At 38.8% G+C, this 12,756-nt stretch overlaps 1 protein-coding gene across 4 annotated transcripts; it reads right to left on the bottom strand.

The window, feature by feature from the left end:
• Positions 1-178: 178 nt before the first annotated feature.
• znf143b (zinc finger protein 143b) lies at positions 179-10,380 on the bottom strand. 4 transcript variants are annotated; one of them, XM_072386390.1, is made up of 15 exons: positions 10,278-10,380; positions 8,896-9,011; positions 8,464-8,652; positions 8,148-8,228; positions 7,601-7,797; positions 7,298-7,366; positions 7,094-7,210; positions 6,797-6,872; positions 6,431-6,556; positions 5,728-5,907; positions 5,302-5,529; positions 4,981-5,129; positions 3,548-3,700; positions 1,473-1,601; positions 179-538 (listed from the first exon to the last, which is right to left on the bottom strand). In XM_072386390.1, exons 2-15 carry the CDS (start codon positions 8,999-9,001, stop codon positions 455-457), a joined length of 1,884 nt encoding a protein of 627 aa, XP_072242491.1. In that variant the 5' UTR covers positions 9,002-9,011; positions 10,278-10,380; the 3' UTR covers positions 179-454. The 4 variants fall into 4 exon arrangements, with proteins under 4 accessions (XP_072242491.1, XP_072242488.1, XP_072242490.1 ...); XM_072386387.1 differs by having other exon boundaries at positions 1,461-1,601; positions 10,278-10,379; XM_072386389.1 differs by having other exon boundaries at positions 1,461-1,601; positions 8,896-9,008; positions 10,278-10,368.
• Positions 10,381-12,756: the final 2,376 nt, after the last annotated feature.

Genomic DNA, 12,756 nt, shown 5'->3' with positions numbered 1-12,756 from the left:
TGGCCCTTACTACTCATGCAGACCTTAGTCATGTTCTTTTTTTTAATGTTCCCATCTCTTACTCACACTTGAGATTCATCAGTTATGAATAATCAAGTTACATTTAGTTATGCAACTTACCCCCGGAACCCGGAAACATGTAACAAGAATTTAGAGTAAAAGAATAATCACACAATCGTTTCTTTTTTTTTTATTTATTTAGAAATAGCATTAACTGTACACTGCACTGTGCATTGTGCATCATAAACATTACAAAGCATTTTTCCCCTCTCCCATTTTTTTTGGATGAGGGACAAAACAGCAGAGCAGAACTCCAGTTATCAAAATCCTATGTACACATAAAAGCTAAGTTCAATTGTGGAAAAAAAACAAGGAGGAAGACACATGATTTATCCAATTAATATAGTTAATTTGAAAGGGTCTTGTTCCTAAATCATTGTCCTTAATGAGTCCATCAATCATCAAGGCCTGGTGTGTCTCCTTGCTGTATTCTTGATGCTATTCTAATGGCTTCCTCCAGCGAAGGCTGATCACTAAGCTGAAGAGAGGGTGGAAAAAAAACACAATATAAATAACACAAACACTGACTGACACTTTGATAATTACCGTTAATTAGCATTCTGATTGCATCAGTTTACTTTGCCTTCCTTTTAAAAGGCAAACGGTGTTGAATAAAAAGAGAAAACAAAGCCTGGTCATCAGACCTTCAGTGATCGTAGCCAAATCAAGAATTTCAATTGAGTGTGATATTTAGTTAAAACACAATTATTTTTGAATGGTAAATATGTCTTTAATGCAACAGATGATGTAGCAACAACCATGGTTTATATTACACACAAAGTCACCAGGTACAACAATCGATGGAAATTTTGGAAAGCTTGAATGGAAAAATTCCACTAACTTCCTCCTGCTATTGCCAATAAAAGAAGGAATGACACCACAACTGTGTGCAATTATCATTACAGCACCGTTACAGTTTTGATGGTCATCGTGAATTTGATTTACATGACAACTAAAATTATGATTTTTTATTTTAGAAGGTTTTGGTTTAATATGATCCCAAACTGAATGCACCTGCAGGTGGGTAGCAGCACATTTCCCTCTAAAACCTGACTTCAACCCAACCCACCCAGGAAACTTTTAAGAATTTAGCCAAATAGTTTAAGTGGGTGGAACCTGGGAAGGGATTATGAAGCGAGACAGTAGCCTCAGCCCTAACTGAAACCAAGGCCGGTATCATCTAAACCTCCTGATTGTATCATATGAAGAATTTAAATCATACAAAAATGATGCTTCAGGACAAAAACACAAAGTACATATAGTGCATATCTGGCAGGCTTGCACTGCTGAGTTTGCATTCCTTAGTAATTCTACAGGTGGAAGATTCCCTGCATTTTTACCCCGTTATGTATCATTTTGTGTCTGCTCATCCTCTTTACAAATCAACAAGCAAAACTCACCAGTCCACTAACCTGCACAGCGATGTGGGTGCCATTGGAGGTGGCCAATAATGTGACAGGATGAATATCTTCTTGCTCATGGCTGTAGCCCGCCTCCTCCACAGTCTGAAACGAGGCCATGTCAGGTGTCATGATGGCCACCTGAGGACGACAGAGAGATCTTCAACAGTTGGACGGAGCCGTTAAAGCTGTGCGTCTGACAAGAACTGTGGCAAAGACTGTAAATGCAGCCTCTGCCAATAAATAAATAAATAAAATCACCACTCACAATGTAGACATTTTTAAATCCAGGTTAAAAACTTGTCTTTTCTCACGTGTCTATGCATGAAACCTGCACGGTATCTTTTAATTTATCTAAACTGTTTGCTTGGTTTTAATAATTTTAGTCAATATAAATAGTTTTATTTGTTTCTCTTTATATTCTTTTATGTATTTGTAATGCTTCTTCCACTTCCCACTATAATGCTTTTATTTTATGTAAAGCACTTTGAATTGTTTTGCACATGAAATGTGCCATACAAATAAACTTGACTTGGAGGATGTTTATTTAGCTTTTAAACATACCTAAAAAAAATAGCTTCAATCTCAGTGGTATTTTTGCATTTTTCCCCCAGATCGGGTAAAGGGAAAACAAAAAATATGGAGTCATTCAGTTTGTCAATGGGATCGCCTTGTAATTCACATTTCTAAAACAAATGTGGCAAAAGATGTTGGTTGTTCCTGGTCAGTGTCAAAAAATTGGAGCAAGTACGAACAAAATGGGAAGGTCGCAAAAGGGAAACATACAGGTCAATCATCAAAGTGGCAGGAAAACAGGCAAATAAGTGCCGAAGCGGGGTTGATGGAAGGATGTAAAAGGACCAGGGGCAGTTATTACTTCTACAGTAAATGTACAGATCGTAATTGAAGTTTTGGACAATTTTCTCACTCCAACAATCAAACGGAGGTTTGGTGAAAGGGACGATGATGCAGCTTGCCACAGAGGGAGGAACAATAAAACTATTCAGAAATGACGCGGCCAGGAAACGGTCCGGATCGCACGGGGGAAAATTGGAAATAAAACAACGACGACTCCTATACACCAGAGCTGGAACCTTACTGATGAAGAATATCAGTTTTTGTTTCAGTAAATTCGATGTTTAAAGAAGTCAAGCGGTCATAAAATCCAGAAGAGCAAAGCATTTACGGATTTCTTTTTCTTTTTTTGGGTTCATAATTCTGTTTTTCTTCATCTGAGAAAAAAGAAGGAAAAAAAGAAACATTTGCAAAAACTTACAATTTCATTCAAATTAATTGAGGAATGTTTTTAAAAAGCCAGAATGTTCTGCTATTAAATTAAATTGTTAATTTGGAAGATGGGGTGGGGCTGGAGAGTGATCATCAGAGTGATGCTGATTGGATAAAAGTATGCAAATTTGAGGATGAAAATGAGGATTATTTTCAGTAGGACCACCAGCACACTGATAAGAGGGACTAAAACTAATGACACCATGATGACATCAACACTGAATAATGTATTTGATGAGAGTAGTTCATCTATTGGAGCCAAACATGTTTTGGAGCAATGAGTGGTATTATACTTTAAGGCACTTTCACATCTGCTTCAATTCAGACACCCGATGGCTACTTGTTTTTTGTACAGTTTAAGGTCAGGATAGACAATAAAAGATGGTATATCGTAGAGGGAGGATGCATTGACCAGCCTGTCATATAGGTAGTGTAGTGGCCATGGTTTCTTGATATGAATCTCCACTTGCTCATCCTTTTTGAGATTCTAAATAGCAAATTGTCAATCGGGGATTTTAAAAAGGAGAGTAAACAGACCGATAAGTCACATTACAGTAACTGTATAACTTTTATTCATCATTCATTCATCTATTTTTAAAATGTACCCTGGTATTTATAAAATACAAGCCAGCTCAAGTAAGGGTGTCAGAGTTGGGTCACAGATCAAGCAGGAACCACATCTGGTACCCAGAAAAAGACAACCATTATTGGTTATTTCTCTGCATTGAAGAAGAAGAAAGAAAGAGAAGGAACAAAAAAAAGTTTTGTGGAGACGACTGAGAGTTACAACAGTTGTTTACCTGTTCATCTGATCCGTCTGTTGCTACCATGGTAACCGAGTGAGCGCCTTGCGTTGCCAGTTCATGGGCTGGGATGGTTATGGTTGTGCCTTCTTGGGTTACCATGGTGATTGTGCCACCCATGGCTTGTAAGTCTGCTTCAGAGATACTGACCTGATATGGAACACAATACTAAGGGATAAATATTCAGTTTCACAGTAAATCAGTCAAAACCTTGGATGAAAGTTCTTAAATCTATGGTATTACTCATTATGCACAACTCAGTGAATTTTAATATATACAGAACTGTAGATGTGACTTAATTATTTACTGGTACTGCAACTATATACTTCATGATAGATAAGCTGCATTCTGAATATCTGCTACCATTCTTTATTTTCTTCTTCAAGATGGTCTCACATTGCTTCTATCATGTTTGTTTGTTTATATTTATGCATTTGGCAGATGCTTTAATTCAAAGCGACTTACAAATGAGGATATAACAATGCAGCTAACATCAAAGCTAACAATAAGCGACATAGAAGAAAAACCACTCTGTCAGAGGTGACAGGGGTGACGGTGCAGAAATAGAGTGCAGGCATAGAGGGAAGTACAGAAAGAAAAGGTGCAGTAGAGGGGGTAAGTTGCACTTAGTAGGTCATTCCACCATCATGGAATGACACATGAAAAGAGTCTGGATTGTCTTGAGCATGGCGTAGGCACTGCTAGAAGACAATCTTTTGATGACTGGAGTGACCGAGTCGTGACTTCAGCCTTTGTAGGCTAGCATCAGTGACTTGAATTTGATGCAGGAGGCCAAGGGTAGCTCAACGAAGATCTTATTGGTCAATTAATTTCAGTTTCTGTTAAGCTTTTACTACTTATAAGCCAGTTTTGGTTAGTGGTGGCCCAGACTAATTAGCCAGTGATCTCATGACTGTTTAGCATGTTACATGGTGTGCTGGCAGATTGTGAAACTTCCACTGGAACATAATAAAGCAACAAAACCAAACTGTGAATGATACTAGTCAGCGCTAACTTGCTTTTAGAAGCCTCTTTTATCTGATAGCGCTTTGACAAAGTATTATATACACGTGCGAAGCTCTTTCTTACTTATGTTACAATATGGTCTATAGCAGGGATGTCAAACTCCGGTCCTCGAGGGCCGCTGTCCTGCAGGTTTTAGATGCTTGCCTGCTTCAATGCACCTGAATCAGATCAATGCATCATTAGCAGGCTTGAGCAGAACTTAACAATCTTTCGAAGAGCTTCATTTAATCTGAATCAGGTGTGTTGAAGTTGGGAAGCATCTGAAACCTGCAGGACACCTGCCCTCGAGGACCGGAGTTTGACATCCCTGGTCTATAGTATCTATTTGCAGGAAAGTGTCAGTGCAAAGACATAGTCAAACTGTTTATTACTCAAAAGTAGAAACAAGCAGTTAGAAAAGTTACCTGTTGTTGTGTCCCATCCTCCTGAGTTACCAAGGCAACATGCTGCTGACCCACCATTTCGGAGGTCTCCACTGGAACCTGCTCTGAACCAGAGTCGTCTGCCTCCACCACAGTTGACGTATAGCTGACATTTGGATCATCAATAGCATCTGAAAGATTAATTCAATTCAATCAGTTCAGTTTTCTTTTGATTAGAAAGAAAATTTACAGATCCAAGTTGGATCTAATCTTATACACACTCCACCATCTGTAATAAAAAGGGAACAAAACAAACAAACCTTTTTCTTAAAAGGCGTTTCTTTCCATTGCATATTCACTGACCTGCTGGTGGTTCAAAGTACGCCTCCTGCTCCTCCTCGATGGGCTCGGTGTCGTTGTGTGCTGTGCGTTTGTGCATGGCGAGCGTCGAGATCTGCTTGTAGGTTTTACCACAATGGTTGCAGTTGTAAGGTTTGCAAGGTGTATGGACAACATGGTGTTTATAAAGGCTGGAGTATTCTGTGAAGCGCTTTTCACAGCCAGGCACGGTGCACACGTATGGTTTCTCTCCTGTAGAAGTAGAAAAGCAGTCAGACAAAAAGTTTTGTTTCTTCATCAAAAGTATGACAAGCTGTTGAAAACTTTATTCAGTATTTGACAAGGACTCAAGAACAACTATATACATCTTGGTACAGGACTCTACACTTAGTATAAACTGTGGCTAAGTCATCAGAGACATCAGAGACAATGATACTTAAAGGGACGCACCGGTGTGAATCCTCATATGATTCTTGTAATTGGTGGCACTGGCAAATGACCGTCCACAACTTGGCTCAGAGCAGTAGTATGGCCGCTCTCCAGTGTGCGTTCGGATGTGAACTTTGCGGATGTTGGAGGTGGTAAATGATCTGCCGCAGCCGTCGACTGGGCATTTAAAGGGCTTCTCCCCTGCACAGCAAGACATGAGATGCAAAGACGTTAAGAAAGAAATAACCAAGAAAACTTCTCATTCTCACACTAATGACACAAAAAGAATCCATCTCCTTATATGATAAAATGCTGAATGTGTCAGTCTTTTTGGGCCACAGTATTTTGTAAATTGTATTCTATTTCAAACATAAACAGTGGAGGTCTATATTTGGTCATCACGCTGCTCATGATGACCATGTGCCTACCCTCCGGCACTTTGACAGTTGTTAAAAGCTTGAGCTCCCTTCGTATAACACAACCTCTCAAATTGTTCAGCCAATCCTGGTACTTCATCGCATTCTGTGTCATTTCAAAACACTGAGTTTGGTCTGTTAGTTTTCACCGACATAATCATTTCAACACGATACTCCTGAGGCCAAGTTTCAGTTATCAGCAGCAGCAAACTGCAGTCATCAGTAGAAGACATTTACACTTTTAAAGCTCACTGTAACTTTCAACAAAGTCATTACCGGTCAGAGAGTTTCAGGGTGTGGATGTGTACCTGTATGAGTCCTTGTGTGTTTTTGAAGGTCTCCAGAGGTTTTAAAGGACTTGCAGCAATTCATTTCCTGACATCTATATGGCTTCTCTCCCGTGTGTGTGCGCGAGTGACTCTTCAGTCCATATCCTTAGATTGCCATAAACATTGAAAGTAAGATCATTACTTCTGGACAATTCACACATATTTCTATTCAGTCAATTCTAATTGCAACAGATAATATGACTTGCTAATAGCTTTACCATGATCATGGGATTCTAATTTTTTAAAAAAAACACTTAAATAGTGCAAACAGGGGGAACAAAACCTGTCTATTGTATCAAGTTAAGAAGACATGAGGGCAAGACGAGTTTCATTTTTCATAACTACCTGTGGCAAACTTCTTCCCACAGCCTCGATAGTCACAGATGTACGGTTTGTCTCCAGTGTGAGAGCGCTCATGTACCTGCCGCATGAGAAAAAACAAAAAAAACACAGTTTAGCAATGTGGCTGATAAAAAAAACAAAGTTGTTGCTAGCAACATAGCAGCAATGTGCTGTTCAGAAAAAAAAAAAGATTGTGTTCAGGCAATCTCACACTTGAGAAAAAAAGCAAAAGAGCACTTTTTTTCTTTTCATAAACACATATTCTGTGTGCATGCATGTTCACAAAACACCCACACTGACCTTGAGGTGGTGGGCAGTCGTGTAGAGCTTTCCACAGCCTTCATATTCACAGCGGAAAGACTTTTCTCCCACATTTGACACTCTTGCAGGCCTGTTGTCTTGACCTTGTAGCACAATCTAAAAGACAAGAAGCACAATTTAGTCCGTGTTCTCCAACTACAAGTGAAAAATTAATACATAAAAGGAAATATACAAATACGCTACCCGCATTTGGACACCATTGTCTGCTTCCACTCTGCCAAAGGACCCCAAAGAGTTTTCAACATTCTCCACCTAAGAGGAGAAGGACAGACATTTCCTTTTTATTAGTAGTCAGCTGGAATAACCTGAAAATTCCCAACAATGTGAAACACATATGTATGTTAGTAGGATCTTAATACAGTACAGCATTGAAAAAAGCCATCTAAACAATAAGTAAATACAAATTTAGTGTATGTTATCATTATATTCTATCCCACGTGATAAAGAAAAATTTCTACAACAAAACAATTGAGACAGTACATGTACCTTTGTACTATAGTGCTCCAACACACTGATGGTCTCTGGGTCGATGGCTGTGGCCTCAGCCTGCAGGTCAGCAATGGTGCCATCAGCCTGGATGGCCAGGATGGTATTGGACTGAGGCATGTGCACCGTGTGCTGGATGTAGGCAGTACTGCCATCCTCCAGCTGTACCTCCTGCAAGCCACTCTGGTCATATGTATCTGCAAAGAAACGTGGACAATGATTTAGAGTAAGTAAATAAATAAATGAGATGAGATGAGGCGAGGCGAGGGTCCAATAAGAAACCTCAGGGTCAGAGAGGGTTGCTTGTTTTCTATATTCCAAATCAATGCGAGTCAGTTTGTCACACTAGAGTATTTCTAATTGCTGTGAAATACAAAAATTGAGCATTTTTTTCAAGTTTCCTTTTATTCAAAATTGAACACAAGTCAGAATAGTCCAGAAATGCCAGACAGACCAATTTCTGCAGTGAAAGTTGAAGAAAGAGATAACAAATCAAACATCCTCCGAAGAAAAAAACCCAAAAACATTTGGGTTGTTAGATATTTACCTTTGGGTGTGTGAATGTATGCAGTTGTTCCATCTTCTAACTGAACAGCCTGCCCATCTTCGAGCTGTAAACTGTCTCCTCCTACAATGTACATTTAAAAAACAGTCACTTCCACCTCACTGATGTTGTGTGCTTGCAGCCTCATTGCAGCACAGATAAAATGCACTTAAGTAAAAGCTTTACACAGCAAAACAACCTCAAACAATAATAATAAAAAAAAAACACTGGAAAAACCATTCAGTCTCTGGATGTAAATTTGTAAAATGTCTTTTTTTTCCTTCTTGCTACTTCTATAATGCAGTGGTTTATCTCTTACCTGATTTAGGCATGGACACATGCTGGACATAGGCAGCCGAGCCATCCTCCAGTTGGATCACCTGACCATCCATGATCTGCCCATCTGAAAAGGAACCTTTGGAGTCGTGTTGGATATATGCTGTTGAACCATCGGCAAGTGTAACAGCCTGCAGGCTCACTGTGTCCATGCTCTCCATCTGATCACCATCTAGGAAATCATTCGACACGGACAACACTTAAACTGTTGGCTTAACGGGTAAAAGGACGATGTTGTGGTGTTTGCAGAATCATCACTTATTTCAATCAATCAATTTTAGCCTGTTTGAGTGAGATAACTTCTTCTTTTCTGGTCCTTTAAAACAGCCAGTACAGTTTATGTTTTGCTATTATTCAGCAAATACTGTCAGTGAACTGTGTTATGTCAATGACAAATTCAAGTCTGGTTGCTCACCTGCCACCGTCACTGCCTCCGTCAGACAGAGAGTAACAGGCTGCCCATCTGCATCGTGAAACTCTGACATTCCCTGGGAGTCCCGGTTTATCTGAGCCAAGAGCATGCTTTAGCTGCTGGAGGGACACAAAAAGGAGATTCAACCTTATGCTGGCACCCACGGGTCAGCAGACACACACTGGCGGGAAATCAACTTTGCAAGAGAGTGTAGCCAACATGCAATTTACTTGAAAAATAAAATGCTGGACCCATATTAACCCCTGTTCATCCCATTTCATACACTGTGATATAATGCAGAGATGTCACTGTGAAGTTTATAAAATTAAAAATGTGTCCAAAGACTATTGAATAACAGATGGGTCTGGATTCACATTTCGTTCATGTTCCTCCTGAAATATTAATCACTCAATACTGTTGATCTTCACAAGACAAATCTTTCAGTCTCTGCTTCCAATCATATTAAACAAAAAGGTACCCTCTTAACGATCTGGGCCCCCAAAGACAGAACACTGTATAGTTTTAAACACATAATATGTGACACATCTTATATTTAATAATAACTGTCCAGCAAAATTCATTTCTGAAGTCATAAATATGTCACAAATATCCTATTTTCATTACCTGTCATTACAGCATGAAAAATATTCAAAGATTTACAATTTGTAGGCCACCCTTACAGCTCATTACCTGCAGAGGTTTAAATATCAGTTATCTTCTGACAGCTGATCTGTTTTTGGCGCTTGCTAATTTGAATCTAGCATTTTCGGCTGGCTAATTACCTTGAAGCACAACTATGACTTGCAACATTGTCAACTGTCTTTATCATATAAGCGTTCACAAAGTAGCGTGTTGAACTAAGTCCAGTATAACACTTGCACTGTTGTTGTTTTTAGCCTATTATCGACATAAATGAACAAACAGAACACCGCTAAAACCTCGGTAACAATGTCATAACATAGTAAGCTAGTTAGCCGTTATGCTAACAGCACAGCTAAATATGCCAAGTGGTGCCGTCACGACTTTTATCGGTTGAGACCAAACTGTCTTTAGAAGATAAAGTTTAAGGGTTCGACAAGCTTGAACTGTCATGTAGTGTCTTAGCGGACACCGAGTGACAGCTAGAAGCTAGCTAGCTCTCTCCATGCCATTCCTAGCCAACTTAGACTAACTAGCAACGCAGTAAGGAAACAAGAACGAGGAATCCATGAGCTAATTAACGATATCATAAGCATTTTGGCTCGGTGGGTGTCAGTTTTATTTTTTCATTAAACAGCTCTTTCCAATCTCCAACTGAATCCCTGCCACCGCCTGTCACTCCCACTCACAACAGAGATGGCTGTGGGAATAATGCACACTGGGTAAAAACCAATTTATATACTAACCTCCGAAAAAATTTCCAACAATTCCTCCTGTTCGACCACCATGCAACAGTGCAGGAAATGATCAGCGACGTCCACACACCAGGAACATGTATGACAGCACAATACTACCAGTGTTGTACCGCCTTTTCCCTTGACATCAAAGACTATTGGTTAATGAATTAAACGCTCACTCCTATTGGTCCAGACCTCTGTCCATCGTGTCCTTTTCGAGTGTATGATAATGTTATTCAGCCGCCTGGGCCCCTAGCAGACGCCATTCCGCGTCGGTTTTCGTATTGTTTTGGGCTTTTGACCGTAAAAGTGCCGCACCGTATTAAAAAAATAAATATTAAAGCAATTGGTAAGTCCACGGTCAACTGACAGTGGTATTTTGAGCCAGTGTGCGCCACGGGATACGGTCACGTTGCTTCTTCAGGAACATAAACAGCGATGTGAGGGGAGGGTTTTCGGCATCCATGTTGAAAACAAGGTCGTGTGGGAAAAAAGGGGGAATGTGGGCAATGCAGTGAAAGGAGGCTCGGTGGGATGAAATGTCTTGCCAACACCTAACAGTTAAAACTACACAAAGCACATCTGGTTATTTCGGATCATTTTATAGATAATTTAGACGAGGTTTTTAACCTATGAATATCTAAGGTAGCTAGACTGACAAACGACAGCATACTCGTATATAACAGACCAAAAAAGGTACAATAGGGAAGTAGGCTACTTACAATTTTTCACAGATAAATGCTCTATTTCAGACCACTAACAACAAAAAAGAATAAGAATTATTTGAGCTTGAAGCGTTTAACACATTGTGCTCACTTATAAACCATTTCTGATGCCAATTCCACAATTTGCCTTTTAAGTACTGATTAATAATGTACCAAAAACAAAAGTAGAATAACAAAACCTAAATATAAAACATGACACAATACAACAAGTACTTGCTAAGAACAAATGCTCAACTGGAACACGTTTTTTTCAAATAAATACATAATTTGACAAATGGACTACTTGCATTTCATTCTTACACCTGAGAGAAAGGTAGATAATTTTTTGTCAGATAGTAAGAAAACATCACAGGTGCCAAACTTTAGGATTTTTGTATGGCATAGAATAATAGTCTACAAAACATTGTTCCTTGACCCTTTTCGCTTTGGAAATATATTTTGTTTTTCTGATCAGTGTTGCTCAGTGGTTAGAGTTGGTCGTCCAATAACTGGAATGTTGGATTCGGGAATTAGGTTGGTTTGATTCCCACTCTTGCACTCAAAAACCTGTGCCTGTGTGCCAACCTGGATGAGTTAAATGCTGAGGAGAAATTTTGTGTATTTCCCTGTACATGACAATGAATCTAATCTTAATCTTGATCACAACTAAATTATGTTGCAAACCACTTTTTTGGATTTTTTTGAATTTGCTTTAAACTTTAGGATGATTTGGCACACAACTTTTTAATTGAAAAGTTCTTGTAAGAAATCACTATTACTCTTCAACTCAGGCTCAACTCTGAATGCTGCTGATTCAATCCCCAGCTTCCCTGGTCTTCATGTCAAAGATGCTGAATGTCATCTTGCACTAAATGTGTTTACTTGAAAGAGCTTTGGATAAAAGGATATGCTAAATATACATATGTCTCAGAAAAGAAGGAATATTTGCATACACTAAACCCTGAGAAAAACGTTTAACAAAAATGAGAAGGTATGGTTCATTAAGGTGAGTTTTTTTCCTGCTTTTTAAATTAAATCACAGCTCCAGTTTAGCTGATTTATTCAAATAGAGACTTGTCTTTGTTTACAAGGCCCAGTTGGTCACAACTAGATTCTGTTACGAACATCTGTTTTAATGCTTTGCACACCCTTTTTAAGACTATTTGGGTTTGATTAAAAAAATTTAAATCGTTTTGGAAGCAACCTTTAAACTGAAAAATTCTTATTCTTTCTTTTTTTTCTCCTAAAAAAATCCTTCAGCCAAAATCAAAAAAGACTTGATGAGTCTTGAGGTAAAAGTTAAAGAGTTAAAGATCCTCAAACCTTAACTTTCTGTCTTCAGAATCACCTCCCAGTTAATATCTTAAAACAGTAAAACTACAAAGTTTTTGAAATTTTAAACTGGATGGTAATTAACAAAATGCAAATTACACAAACAGATTCATCGAGAAAGAAAACATTTTTAGGTTTTGTTTGGGAAAGAGCATCTCTGAACACCTGGAAACTTTCAAATAAAACAGTAATTCTTTAATTCTGGTAAAATACGTCAGTAATGAAATCAACTTGAGCTGAAAAATCATTCAGACAAGTTACCTTGAAACAGCCCGAGTCAGAAATAATCTGATCTAATCATATTGACGATTTTTTTCTTATTGACCCTCCCCCCGACAATAAAATATTGTGAACGTGAAGGTTGGTTTTTTTAATTACACTGACATTCTGCACATTCATTATTCATTATGCACATTCCTGAGCCTGAAATTGCCCTCAAGCACCCTTAGATA

This window comes from Leuresthes tenuis, unplaced genomic scaffold, assembly GCF_036924035.1.
Source record: "Leuresthes tenuis unplaced genomic scaffold, fLeuTen1.0.hap1 SCAF_5, whole genome shotgun sequence".
Lineage (NCBI taxonomy): Eukaryota > Metazoa > Chordata > Actinopteri > Atheriniformes > Atherinopsidae > Leuresthes > Leuresthes tenuis.
Note: the sequence above shows the minus strand (reverse complement) of the source record. Positions and strands in the feature narration are given on the sequence as shown.